Source organism: Rhamphochromis sp. 'chilingali' (assembly GCF_963969265.1).
Source record: "Rhamphochromis sp. 'chilingali' genome assembly, chromosome: 22".
Classification (NCBI taxonomy): domain Eukaryota; kingdom Metazoa; phylum Chordata; class Actinopteri; order Cichliformes; family Cichlidae; genus Rhamphochromis; species Rhamphochromis sp. 'chilingali'.
In genome coordinates, this window is record NC_137950.1 from 15,352,675 (window position 1) to 15,366,720 (window position 14,046).

General features: G+C 40.3%; 2 protein-coding genes across 3 annotated transcripts; one reads left to right on the forward strand and one right to left on the reverse strand.

Moving 5' to 3' along the window:
- The first annotated feature begins 2 nt into the window (after positions 1–2).
- On the forward strand, positions 3–9,582 carry pelo (pelota mRNA surveillance and ribosome rescue factor). 2 transcript variants are annotated; one of them, XM_080873718.1, is made up of 13 exons: positions 3–240; positions 675–767; positions 1,613–1,763; positions 4,951–5,041; positions 5,959–6,122; positions 6,582–6,642; positions 7,034–7,195; positions 7,280–7,326; positions 7,524–7,597; positions 7,684–7,735; positions 7,986–8,060; positions 8,240–8,271; positions 9,316–9,582. In XM_080873718.1, the coding sequence occupies exons 1-12, from the start codon at positions 200–202 to the stop codon at positions 8,267–8,269; spliced, it is 1,041 nt and encodes a 346-aa protein (XP_080729844.1). In that variant the 5' UTR covers positions 3–199; the 3' UTR covers positions 8,270–8,271; positions 9,316–9,582. The 2 variants fall into 2 exon arrangements, with proteins under 2 accessions (XP_080729844.1, XP_080729843.1); XM_080873717.1 differs by having other exon boundaries at positions 5–240; positions 7,684–7,755.
- An 83-nt stretch (positions 9,583–9,665) lies between these two features.
- On the reverse strand, positions 9,666–14,003 carry paqr4b (progestin and adipoQ receptor family member IVb). Its single transcript, XM_080873720.1, has 3 exons — positions 13,414–14,003; positions 12,269–12,487; positions 9,666–11,234 (listed from the first exon to the last, which is right to left on the reverse strand). The coding sequence occupies exons 1-3, from the start codon at positions 13,580–13,582 to the stop codon at positions 10,801–10,803; spliced, it is 822 nt and encodes a 273-aa protein (XP_080729846.1). The 5' UTR covers positions 13,583–14,003; the 3' UTR covers positions 9,666–10,800.
- Between the last annotated feature and the right edge of the window lie 43 nt (positions 14,004–14,046).

Genomic DNA, 14,046 nt, shown 5'->3' on the forward strand with positions numbered 1-14,046 from the left:
AAGAACAGGCGACGTATTTGGGCGCTGACGCAATGTCCCAGCGCCTGGCAACACGCAGCGAGTGATTCATTGTAAAGTTGGGAGATGGCTTGGCTAATTTGTTATTTCACTAAGAGATAAACATGTCCCTTAGCCGGACAGCTGCTAACCTATATATTTTACACTAATAATTCGGTTTGTATCATACAATCATCCAACCATGAAGTTGCTCCATAAAGATATTGAGAAAGATAATGCCGGGTGAGTGAGCGCTGATGGCTAATGCTAGTAGGCTAACCAGCTTGCTGTGTTGTAGCTGACTATACATGTGTCAGTGTAGTGAGTTGCATTCCCGTGTACACTCAGAGAACGGGAGAGGTGTGGGTTTTGTAATAATAAGCCAACCGACCATTTTGTCTTAATATGTGTTAAAACTGAACCTTTACTAACATGTTACAACTTCTGGTTTAGCTTTAGCTTTACAGACTGAATTGACAAACCACACCTTAGGGAGTAAACCAAACAAACTTGTGTAAATAAATATAGTAATACACACTGTGTACTTTGGGAATTCCTGTGCCATTTTACCACCTTCGCATCTTAAATTGGGAGCATATCTATTTTAAAAAAAAAATTGTATACGAAAACCACACGAGTGCAGATCCTGGCTTATTGATCACCAACGCTTAATTCAGTCAGGTGACTCTGGTGCCCGAGGAGGCGGAGGATATGTGGCATACCTACAACCTGCTCCAAGTGGGGGACAGCTTAAGAGCCTCGACTATCAGGTAATAATCAATATATTACACAAAGACACAGGTGAAGCCCTGTAATAATGCAGATTTCTTCATTTTTTTCTTCATTTCATGGGTTTGTAAAATATGCTGGCAAAAGAAGTTAAAGATTAGACACTCACTGTAACAATTAAGTTGCAAAAGAAAGGTTGTGTGTGCAAGACTGCTTTGTAGAAATACTTTAGAAATATATGGTATTCATGTATCCTGATTATTGTATGAATTTTGATATTATCTAATTAAGGTAGATATTAATTAGACCACACGTCCTCCATTATGATAGTAAGTCACTCGGTCAGACTAAGTTAACATTGTCTCAGGATGGTGGTGCATGGGATCAGGCCTCTTGTTTGTAGTATTCCTAGAGTATCGGAATTTATTCAATAAAATATCATATTTAGTCTTCGTGTAACAATACAATATCACCACGTCAATTTTTCCCCTCCACCTATAATCTTTAATAAAAGTTCTAGTTATATCTGCAGTGCAAGTTTCCATTTTTGAGTATTTGTATCGGTATTCCATTCAGTGTTGGTGGGATCATTGTAGTTGATATACCAGAATGTTCAAGCAAACAAACAAACAAACAAAAAAACACCCACATCCCTCGGGCAGCTTTGATGTAGCTGTAACTCAAGTTTATGCCTCTTTGTGACTCAGTGTGTGGAGCGATGCTCTGACACCGGCGTGAAGTTGTGTTTATTATAGTCATTCTGTGTTATTCAAGGATTGTTATAGCTTTCAGCATTACTCTTCTACCTTAGTGTTTTGTTCTGAAAAATACACAGCTCATCATCAGTGCAGCAATTAAAGCTTCGGCTTCTGTCCTTTTCCCACAGAAAGGTGCAGACCGAGTCCCCTACAGGAAGCGTGGGCAGCTCGAGAGTCCGAACTACTCTGACGTTGTGTGTGGAGACTATCGACTTCGACACCCAGGCCTGCCAGCTGAGAGTAAAGGGAACTAACATAGAGGAGAACCAATATGTCAAGGTCTGAGTTTTATAAACACTCTTGTAAATGGGCTGGGTGAAATATTTACTATTTTTATTTTCTGTTTCCTATATGAACCTGTCTTAAATTAAAAAAAATGCACTTGCCCTCCGTCTGTGGACAATACAACGACATCATTGGCACCTTTTACATATTCTGCACGCTGTAGTGAAGAACAGTAGGATCAGCTGGCTAGCAATAGCAGGAGTCAATGCAGCCTTTGGAAAATGGTTTAGACCACACTCCATACTTATTTTCCAGCATCTGAGTGAAGACTGGTTGTTCCACTGTGTCAGTGTGGTTATGTCAGGACTGACATAAAAAGCATCGTCTGTCTTTTATTATAAGTGACACCGAGATGTCTGGAGCCTTGAGCTCCTCCATACCTGTTTCATGCCCTGGAGGTCGGGGCTGTGGCTCCCCACACCCTCTAGCACATACAGTGGGGCAAAAAAGTATTTAGTCAGCCACCGATTGTGCAAGTTCCCCCACCTAAAATGATGACAGAGGTCAGTAATTTGCACCAGAGGTACACTTCAACTGTGAGAGACAGAATGTGAAAAAAAAATCCATGAATCCACATGGTAGGATTTGTAAAGAATTTATTCGTAAATCAGGGTGGAAAATAAGTATTTGGTCAATAACAAAAATACAACTCAATACTTTGTAACATAACCTTTGTTGGCAATAACAGAGGTCAAACGTTTACTATAGGTCTTTACCAGGTTTGCACACACAGTAGCTGGTATTTTGGCCCATTCCTCCATGCAGATCTTCTCGAGAGCAGTGATGTTTTGGGGCTGTCGCCGAGCAACACGGACTTTCAACTCCCGCCACAGATTTTCTATGGGGTTGAGGTCTGGAGACTGGCTAGGCCACTCCAGGACTTTCAAATGCTTCTTACGGAGCCACTCCTTTGTTGCCCGGGCGGTGTGTTTTGGATCATTGTCATGTTGGAAGACCCAGCCTCGTTTCATCTTCAAAGTTCTCACTGATGGAAGGAGGTTTTGGCTCAAAATCTCACGATACATGGCCCCATTCATTCTGTCCTTAACACGGATCAGTCGTCCTGTCCCCTTGGCAGAAAAACAGCCCCATAGCATGATGTTTCCACCCCCATGCTTCACAGTAGGTATGGTGTTCTTGGGATGCAACTCAGTATTCTTCTTCCTCCAAACACGACGAGTTGAGTTTATACCAAAAAGTTCTACTTTGGTTTCATCTGACCACATGACATTCTCCCAATCCTCTGCTGTATCATCCATGTGCTCTCTGGCAAACTTCAGACGGGCCTGGACATGCACTGGCTTCAGCAGCGGAACACGTCTGGCACTGCGGGATTTGATTCCCTGCCGTTGTAGTGTGTTACTGATGGTGACCTTTGTTACTTTGGTCCCAGCTCTCTGCAGGTCATTCACCAGGTCCCCCCGTGTGGTTCTGGGATCTTTGCTCACCGTTCTCATGATCATTTTGACCCCACGGGATGAGATCTTGCGTGGAGCCCCAGATCGAGGGAGATTATCAGTGGTCTTGTATGTCTTCCATTTTCTGATGATTGCTCCCACAGTTGATTTTTTCACACCAAGTTGCTTGCCTATTGTAGATTCACTCTTCCCAGTCTGGTGCAGGTCTACAATACTTTTCCTGGTGTCCTTCGAAAGCTCTTTGGTCTTGGCCATGGCGGAGTTTGGAGTCTGACTGTTTGAGGCTGTGGACAGGTGTCTTTTATACAGATGATGAGTTCAAACAGGTGCCATTCATACAGGTAACGAGTGGGGGACAGAAAAGCTTCTTACAGAAGACATTACAGGTCTGTGAGAGCCAGAGATTTTCCTTGTTTGAGGTGACCAAATACTTATTTTCCACCCTAATTTACGAATAAATTCTTTACAAATCCTACCATGTGGATTCATGGATTTTTTTTTTCACATTCTGTCTCTCACAGTTGAAGTGTACCTCTGGTGCAAATTACTGACCTCTGTCATCATTTTAAGTGGGGGAACTTGCACAATCGGTGGCTGACTAAATACTTTTTTGCCCCACTGTAGGTGTCAAACTCTGGCCCGCGGGCCAAGCCATACCAAATTACTATTAGAGCTGGCTTACTGGTATTATACAGCTAATATATATATTGTTTAGTATTAAGCTTTGCTTGTTCCATATTCAGTTTTTCAGCAAAACGTGTTTGAGTCTATAAGAAAAGATTCATTCTTATATCTGGAGGAATAAATATATTTCAATAAATATTAGCGTTAGCCCACGACTTTGTTCCAGTTTTGAATTTTGGCCCACTGTGTATTTGAGTTTGACACCCCTGCTCTAGCAGATCATTACATGAAGGAACCTTTTAAATACAAGCGCGCTCATGCTCACAGGTGTACACACAGGTGCTCACAGACACAAAATACACCCTTTTTGGCTCCGATCTCAAAGAACACTGTGTGCTGTAAATCTTATGTGCTGCATAATAATGATATATTATTATGATATATTATTTAGATGATATATATATAGAGATATGTATTTTTTTTGCCCCCCCCCCCCCCCCCCCCCCCCCTTTCTTTTCTCCTTTCTTTGCCCTCCATCACTATTCCTCTTCCCCGCTGTCTTTGTTTCCCTCCCTCCCCCCGGTCATGTCTGTCCTGTCTGTAACAACTGAAAATAAAATAAAATAAATAAATAATAACAACAAAGGTCAATCAAATGGACCAATACGGCAAGGCAGGGATGGTCCACTTGGTAAAGTAATTCTGTTGGGCTTCTCTTTTTGCCTTCAGACAATAATTCTGATGGCAAAAGAGCCAAACGGGACAGGCAAAAAAATTATAAAAAATAAGTGACACCAAAACGAAGCAACTAATGTCAGCTGCTTTTCTGCTGTGGTTTTCTTCTTGACACCAGATCCATTATCTGATTTTTAGGTTGAACATTGTTTGTTTTTTTTACTTTTATAGAGCATCGTAGGTTTGTCTGTTTACTTTTCACCAAGAAAGCTCCCCCATCAACAGCTGTCTCAAGAACCAATGTTTCTGTCTTTTACGGTCTCTGATTTTATGACTTTGTCATGTTGCACAAAAGCAGAAATTAACCGATTTAATCTCACGTACCACCCAACCCTGGGATGCAGGCTAACTTGTGTTTGAAATGAAAAGTAGTTGTGATTGTGTTGTATTTTTTTGCTCTTCAGATGGGGGCTTATCACACTATTGAGCTTGAGCTCAACAGGAAGTTCACTCTGGCTAAAAAGAACTGGGACAGCGTCGTGCTGGATAGAATTGGTAAGCAGATGCTACCTCAGTACTCCGACCACCAAAACAACTATAAACTGTTTACTGCTATGTCTGACTGTCAATTATTTTAAAGCATGTACTTCCTACCACAACTAGTCACAAAGACTCTTAAGCTGTATATAAATACATACATACATACAAGTTATATCTATATATATATATATATATATATATATATATATATAAAAAAACATCTTACTTGTTTTCTGATGAAGATGGCTGCCCCTCATTGAGCCTGGTTCTGCTGCAGATTTCTTCCTGTTAAAAGGGAGTTTTTCCTTCCAACTGTCACCAAGTCCTTGCTCATAGGGGGTTATCTGATTTTGGGGGGTTTTCTCTCTGATATTGAAGGGTCTTAACCTTACAACATAAAGGTGACAGTTGTTGTGATTTGACACTAAATAAATAAAATTGAACTGATTATAGCAGATAGAAATTTCTTGGCTTTGGTAACTGTTCTCAAAATTTCTGCAGCTGTTTGGCTAGTTTTCTCATTTTATTCAGATTTGTTCAAATTCAACAGGCTGTCAACAGTTCTCTTATAAGATATACTTTGAGTTAATCGTTAATAGTGTAGGGGTTTACACATTCACGCAAAAAGGGTCCACAGTTCGATCTCAGCAGGCGAATAAAAGATCAGCTCAAAGTAGCTTTTACTATTTTTATATCAACCTTTTTTATTCTTGAAATAAACAGTCATAAACAAAACAAAGACCTTTTCTTTCTAAAATTCTGGTCAAGCAGTGAAAGCTTTTTCCAGATGGCAAAAATTGTAAGTCGAGTGAATAAAATCACCGAACACTTTATTAGGAAAACCACCGTAGAAGATGTTGGAAATTTTGTCAATTACGTTTTAAATATAACTTCTTCTTTTTGTTTCCATTATATCATTGTCTACGTTTTAGATCAGGCATGTGACCCGACCCAGAGGGCAGATGTGGCTGCTGTGGTAATGCAGGAAGGCCTGGCCAACCTGGTGCTCGTGACACCTGCCATGACGCTGCTTCGTGCAAAAGTGGAAGTCACCATTCCCCGTAAGAGAAAAGGAAGCTGCACACAGCACGACAAGGTAAAAATGATTTATAGGCAACTGATCAGCTGTTAGCGAATTGGGAGCTCTAAAAGCAAGCAAACGGGAATGAAGTGACGTTTTGAAAAGGGCACAGTGTCAAATCTGAATATGAAGATACAGCTAAAATGTACACAGTGTGCCAACCCAATTATAATTTTCATATTGCGTGAGTGTTTTGGTGTAGATGTCATGGGAGTTAAGAGCTTACTGACTAAAACAAAGTAGGCAGATATACACATTCAAATATATTTAAATGTTTTTAAATGGGATTGAGTGGAGTTCAAGTGGATTACATTTCTCTTTAGCCTCAGGAAGTCAACCTCAGTTTTTTTGTTTGTTTTCTGTGATATTTCTGTGATAGTGTAACAAAAAATTTGGTTGTCCCCTTTCTTTGGGGATGTAACACTGAGAGAGTTTTTCATCCTGTGTGCTTACTGTCAAAGTGTCTGTTTGCAGGGACTGGAGAAGTTTTATGAAGCTGTGATGCAAGCCATTCTCCGTCACATCAATTTTGATGGTAAGGCTGTTGTGTGCGCGTAGACACTTCTGCCTTTTTTTTTTTTAACTTATTGTAACAGTTCCAGTTTAATGTTTGCTGTGAAGCTTTCATTCATGGTGATGTGCACCATTGTGTTTTGTTCCTGAAACTGTTTATTAATGTTATAACTTAAGAAGACTTTTCACTCTCACTGGATATTTTTCAGTGGGATCATACATGTTTTAGAGTAGTAACCTCTATTTTCCTGTAAACATAATACCTTTTATTAAATTGCTTCTGTGTTTTACTACATATATAAATCTAGACAGATGTGGATGTAAACTGCTGGTTCAGGTAGTTTCTCTTTACAGAAGATATCATTTAAAAAGAGTTGAGATTTAGATTTTTTTTCTTTCTTACTTTCTGCCAGTTGTGAAGTGCATCCTGGTGGCCAGCCCAGGCTATGTGAAGGACCAGTTTACGACCTACCTCTTTAATGAGGCGGTACGGCAGGACAACAAGATCCTGCAGGAGAATCGGCCCAAATTCATGCTGGTCCACTCATCGTCAGGTCATAAGTACTCACTCAAAGGTAGGAGCTGCTGCCACTTGACAGCGAAGTTAAATTGATCTCATCATAAGGTGAAAACTCACTGAGACAACTGTTGTTTTGCAGAAGTCCTTTCTGACCCCACTGTGACAAATAGGCTGTCTGATACGAAGGTGACTATGCATCCTGTGATTTAAGAGTTTGTGCATATTTGTGCATATGATTGCTAAACTGTGCACACAGCTTTTTAAACTCTGAGCAAAAAACATTTTTTTTTATTATAAATTGTATTAATCTGTGTGGAATTATGAATTATTTTCACTGGAGACATAAATAATTTTGACCTGTTGTTTTGTGTCTTCCTCCTCAGGCAGCCGGAGAGGTGAAAGCCCTGGAGGACTTCTATAAAATGCTGCAGCATGAGCCTGACCGAGCCTTCTACGGGTGCGTGCTTGATGATGGAATGTAACAGTTAACTTATATTGTTAACACTGATTATAAACAACCTGCATATCTTTGCATCCTCACAGCCTCGCTCATGTGGAGAAAGCTGCTGAGGCCCTCGCTGTCGACACCTTGTTGGTAAGCGACAAGTTGTTCAGGTAGGTGTGCATGAGGGATGCTTTTGACAGGCAGTGTTATTCTGCCTCGTTGCTGCTGTTGTTTATGTGTAACATGTTCACTAACATACTGATGAGTACGTTCAAAGAACTTTTCCTTTCTGTGTTTTTATTTTTGTCATATCAGTATAACGAAAAAAAGAGGATATCCTTAAAATCGTCATTACGGGCCCACAGTTCTCCCAATTTCAATGCTTAATTTGTTTTGTCAGGCATCAGGATATCCCCACCAGGAGTCGCTACGTTCGCTTGGTGGACAATGTGAGAGACAATGGTGGCACTGTCAGGTAACTTTGTAAATACTATGTTTGTAGACTTAAAAACTGAATTTTTGTTATGTACTATATGTGACAATTTTGTTAAAAGTAGAAATGCAGGCTCCTGTAGATTTACATGCTGGCTAGAACATGTTTAAAGTACTTTGGAAAACATCAGGCTAATGACTTTTTCTCTCTTTTCCATGCAGAATATTCTCAAGCCTTCACGTTTCGGGTGAACGTAAGTTATTGCTCCCTTCATGTAGTTGAAGTTAACTCTTTAGCTCTCTCAGGCTCTAAGGAGCTGTCGTTTTTCAACTTGATGTCCTGTCACGTTTGTTTTCAATGCGTAAAAAAATCCCCCATAGATTCCCATTACTATCACTACAGCCACAGTACTGATACCAACAGTGCCATCCTTACTTCCTCAGTTTGACAAGTAACTTCTCACAGTCCTGTCCCTCGCTAAAAGCTGAAGTAGTTGAAGTTCATGAACCTGAACAAGACTTTAGGAAAACTGCAACAGCACTAAAGTATTGAACTGCTGTCATTACGTTAACATTAGTCGGTTAACTGTTAGCAATTACTTGCGCCTAGGGGTGACAATCTGGTCTTCTTCTATTGCTGGTCCCAGATCTGGATATATTGGAGGGTTGGGCCACAACCTAAAAATGCTCTTGTTGTTCATATGTGAACCTTACAGTTGATGTTAATATACAGTTTTTGAACTACATCAGGCAACTTCTAAAAAAATGCCTCTTAACTTTTTTAGCATTTTCGTCTGGATTTGATTTCACATGAACATTTGCAGTGGATTGCATAGGATTTTTTTTTAATCTGATACCATCATGGTTTAAATCCATGTCTGCTAATTTGTTCTCCTCTTCTGCACTGGTTTTGTTGATGTATAGCTACATCACTTAAGCCTCAAAAAACTGTATCTGGCCTGTATGGTCATCCCTGGTCGAGCACCACTGAAACAAATGGGAGCATTTCTGTGCACCTTTTTTTCTGCAGGGTTTGTTACTTAACATGAAATCACTAATAAGAGTAAAATAATGAAAAATAAAGCGTAGGATTAATTTACCGCTGTCATTTGGACTCAGTGAATTGATGACGCCACACACATAAAGTGATAATCTCACTCTTTATTGATGTCTTACTCAAATAAGAAGTCAAGAATTTGTGCTACAACTGCACCGATTGGATTTTTATAATTAAATATAAAGCCAGTCCGCAGTACAGGATGTGTCACCTTTTGATTTATTCTGGACTGTCTCACCAGAACTGACTCAGCTGAGCGGGGTGGCTGCCATATTGCGGTTTCCCATCGCCGACCTTTCAGACGCCGAGGACAACAGTAGCTCAGATGAAGACTGATCCACACAAACACCCCAGACTTCTCCCGATACCCGCCCTCAGTTTTGCAGATAAACATGGGAATGTTCAATGTGTTATGAAACAACGAGTCGTGAGAAATTCCACCCCTGTAACAGCCACATCTTTTACAAATCAAATGAACATGCCTGATTTTCTAAAGTGGCCATAAATTCACTTAATTTTGATGCAGTTTTGATGGTTTTTAAGCTAAAGACAGAAAATCCTCAATTCACAAGAAGGGCAGTAAGATGAATCTAACATTTTTTTTTTTTGCCAAGTCACAAAAACCCATTCATTTTAAATGATAGCAATAGCAAAATAAGTGACTTCTTGAGTCAAGTGTACATACAATATATCTTTCTTGCAATTAAACAGCAGAAGCATGCAACTACTCCTGTTATTTCTCTCGTTTATCACCATTCATGGGTTAAATACAGATTGGACCAAGATATAAAAATAGATATTTTCTTTCTCACAGTTATTTTTTTTCTTTCATTTAAAAAACTATTTAAGGGCATTACACCCCCAAACTACTGCATATCGACCTCTATAAATCAAGTATGTTCAGGATTTTCAATTAGATACAATGATGTGATTTACAGTTAGAACACTGTAGGTTCCTCTTATTCTTCTTTGGCAAAATGTCAAATTATGAACTTCCCCTGTGAAGAATTTCAGCAGCTAGGACTAAAGTGCATTTTTTAAATGTAACTTTAAGAAAAAAACACAATTTGCTTCTGTATATTAACTTCATATTTATTGACTTTCCCTTTTAATTTAGCTTTTTATGTAAACGTTACATTTAAGAATAGGGGTTTTTTGTGGGGACTTTTTTCCCCTTTGCATTTTTCAACCTTATTTTATACACATCAGTATTTAATTGTCAGATTTATTGAAGCACTTCTGCTTCATTATCTGAATAAGGGGCTGTGATTAAATAAGTGTGAATGTAACTTCTAACTAAAGCTAGCTACTTTAGATAGGCTAGCTAAGTTAGCTAACGTAGTTACGTTACCTAGAGTGGGGTTATCTAAAGCTAGCTAAACTAGTTAGCTAGAAAATTAAATAAATTGATAAGTTAGGTAATTAGAGAAATTATACATTGAAAATTAAATGGGAAGGTAAATAAATGGGGGAATACAAATGTAAATATGGAAATAAATCAAAACATTTATTTTTATATCCGATTTTATAAACGTATTAATGGCTATATTAATTTACAGTAGTTATTTTTGGGCAGTTAATGGCATATTTCTTTAATATTTTAATATATATATCTATAGAGTATTGATTTTTGCAGTTTCGGCCCTCCATATACTCCTCCCTCACTGAATGCTAAATTCAAGTGTAGCCTTGACTGCAAGCATGCGTGAACTAGCTGCACTTGGCATCACTCAGCAGGACACTGGTAGCTCTTAATCCAGGCTAAATCCTCCAGTGTGCCCCAGTGTAGGTAGATAATTGAGCAGATAACCATGACATGCATTATCTGGTGGCTGTTGCCCCAGTTGTCAAACAATCCTGGTTTGAAGCGCTCAGGGATCTGGACAATGTTGACAAGCCCTCCCAATAAAGCTAGACAGTCCATGATGACAAAGAGACGCAGGGAATTTGGGCTTCCTACCCCGCTGCCATAAACCCGAAACAGGAAGAGGCTGAAACGGAACAAGGCCTGCCAGACAAACGATTGCAGGCGCCGGACGTTAGTGCGGGCAGTGGTGGCACAGTAGATCCCGTGGGCTGACAGGAGGATATAGACCAGCAAGGCAGTCTGTTGCACGATTGGGTAGCAGAGGAGGGTGATATGAATGATAGGAATTGCCCCTGGAGAGATAATGCAAGGTTGCTGTTACTGGCATTGTTGTCAGCATGGTTATTTTTAGTCAACACTAAAAATCGTTTGGTATCTTGTTATTTTTGCTGTTGTTTTTCAGAAGCAAATGTTAACCATTAGGTCGAACTAAAGAAAAAAAATCAGGAGTGATCCAGGGTTCCTCTGAAAAACACAAACTTTATGGCAATCAGTCTGATATTTATTGAGGTCTAGCCTTAAAGTTGTGGATAATCCCATGCACTGTTAAATGAGGCTTGACTTTGACTTTTGGTAGGCTTGAACTATCTTTGCAAAAGACTTTACATGAGACTTTTAGGCTTATTGACCGACTTAAGTGATTCTGGGAGGAACTGTTTAATGTTCAATACCTTTAATCTGCCTGAAGACTTAATTGGTTGTTTTTAAGACCACCACAGTATTTTGTCCATTCTTATTCACGTTCACACTCCTGTCAGAGCTTTGAGGTCTGCTAATCAGACAATCCTCAATACTCCGAGATCTAGACTAAAGGGTTAAAAACTCGGTCGTTGGTGGGACTACTGCTAGAGAGAGTTGCTACTCCACATCAAAAGAGGCCAGTTGATTTGGGTCAGGTATTTGACTAGCATGCCTCCTGGGGACCTCCTTGGTGAAGTGATTCAGGTATGTCCCACTGTGAGGAAGCTCTGAGGCTGACCAGAAAAGATTATCTCTTAGTTGGCTTAGGGAATGCCCTGGTGTCTCCCAAGAAGAACTGGAGGAGGTGGGTATCTACTAACACTGCTACCCCTGCAACCTGGACCCGGATAAGAATTAGAAGATAAGAAAGAAATGTGGATGCAGGGGCACCCCTGAATTGTATCAAAACCATAGTATTCAGCATTTCTAAAATTTTGTTGTAACTTATCAATGCTTGTTAATGGCTTGAATTCCAAAAACTTAAAACTTGAAAACATCTTAGTTATGACCAGTAAGCCCCTCTGGTCCCGGTCTTAGCATCAGGAGCAATCTCTGCGGTTACATTTACTTTCTTTCGTCAACCTACCGAGGGTGTTAACTAGGCAGACGCCGACCATGTCCAGGGAGAGCAGCGTGTCGTACACGTGTTCTCCTCCCACGTGGTTCATGAACAAATGGTAGACCACTGATCCCATGGTGGGACAGAGGCAGGCCAGATAGTGGACAACACATATCCAGATGCTGTCCACCTCCTTCCAGGGGATACTAAAAGGTAGCAGCACCAAGAAAAGGAAGAAAGGAATTCCTGAAATGACAGGAAGATGGAAAAAGAACATCATTATTTTTCTGAAATCTGCAGAATATAAAAATAATTTGTTGAGTATTTTGAGGTATGTGCCACTGCTGTAGGTTAGTGTCAGCTTAATTTGTAGTGGCATTTTAATCACAGTACCTTAGTGCAACACATAGAAGTACCGCCTGTTGCAGAACAATATGAGGAATTCAATGGACCGAAACGGTTCCTCTGTCTAATTGTAATTTTTACTAGAAATGAGTAGTTGGTTACATACATAGAGAAGCTCGAGCAGCACTCTAATGCTAATATGCTTCACTTCCCCTTAGTAAGAGTGTTAGGTTTAATGAACTTATGGAATAGCCATGTTGAAAATGGGGCAAGAAGACGACAAGGCCTACTGAAGTTCAAGGCTATGAAGTTTCTAGTTTGTGCATGGACCAATTTCCCTTTTTTGCAGTTTTTTTCCATGAGCCAGCCTTGAAAAGTTTCACATTAAAACCAGAACTTTTAAAGATTTCTTAACACATATCTTATTCTACAGCAGCTCAGAATCTGTGCAAAGTTGTCTTTGGATGCTTCACTCAAGATCCGTATGGGCATTTACAGATCAGAGGTGTCGGTCACCTTCAACGGCCCAGTTAACCAGTGGACACTGTCAGGGCTCTGATTCCCAGGGCAGATTACAGCTAATACCCCATATCCTCATTACCCATCCTTATCAAGTGTGTTTGTATCTGGCCATAAGTGAGAGTTGACATGCGTGGCTTGTTTAGTTTGCGGGTTAATACGATTCAAGGTGAGAGAAACTTGCTTTGCGTATAAAGTGTAAAAATATATTTCAATGATGATTCAGGTATAGTAAGAACGGCTGCAATGGCATTTTCTAGTTTAGGTATGTATGCACCAGTTGAAAGAAGCATAACTGCTGGACTTACCGTGTGTGTAGATGTTCCCCAGCTCATTGTGCATGTAGAAGAGGCTCCTGACGCACTCTTCAGCTGTGGACACCGGCCGGTAACCCGTCAGGACATATTTGTTGAACTGAAGGTGAGCAGGAGCCTTTGCAAAGTCCAAGAGCCGCGGTACTTTGTAAAGCACCATCATGACTTCCTGCAGCCAGTGCCCTCACATTTAGCTTCCTCACCATTTAGATCATAAAAGGGCGCACTCGGGACTCCCGGGCTGGTCTTGACCACGACCAGCCGGAAACTCTGGTCCTCAAAACCCATCATTGGACAGGTATAAGTCCATGCAAGCAACCTGTTGAGCTGGCTAAGTGGCATGATCTTGGACCAATCAGCGCACGGCCTTTATTCCTAAGCTGGGTAATCCCCCAGAAAAAGCCATGTGCACTTCTGCAGCTGCTCCTCCCTTGTAACTGACTCACACCTAACCAGCTTCATGGTTTACGTAACGCACTTTAACAAAACAGAAGTACTTCCCTTATGTACAGTAATGCATGTGTGCTTCTGTCACTCACGTTTGCTGCACCAGGCTCAAGGATTACAAATCCTTACTGGGCGGTTGTTTTCTTCGTGACTCTTAACCAGCACTGACGATTCCTTATT

Coding starts and splice junctions, on each gene's coding strand:
- paqr4b (XM_080873720.1), bottom strand. CDS start 13,582: ATGATGGTGCTTTACAAAGTACCGCGGCTCTTGGACTTTGCAAAGGCT. Junction 12,488..13,413: donor GGGGAACATCTACACACACG/GTAAGTCCAGCA, acceptor CTGTCATTTCAG/GAATTCCTTTCTTCCTTTTC. Junction 11,235..12,268: donor CTGCCTAGTTAACACCCTCG/GTAGGTTGACGA, acceptor TTATCTCTCCAG/GGGCAATTCCTATCATTCAT.
- pelo (XM_080873717.1), top strand. CDS start 200: ATGAAGTTGCTCCATAAAGATATTGAGAAAGATAATGCCGG. Junction 1,764..4,950: donor AGGAGAACCAATATGTCAAG/GTCTGAGTTTTA, acceptor TTTGCTCTTCAG/ATGGGGGCTTATCACACTAT. Junction 8,061..8,239: donor GACAATGGTGGCACTGTCAG/GTAACTTTGTAA, acceptor TTTTCCATGCAG/AATATTCTCAAGCCTTCACG.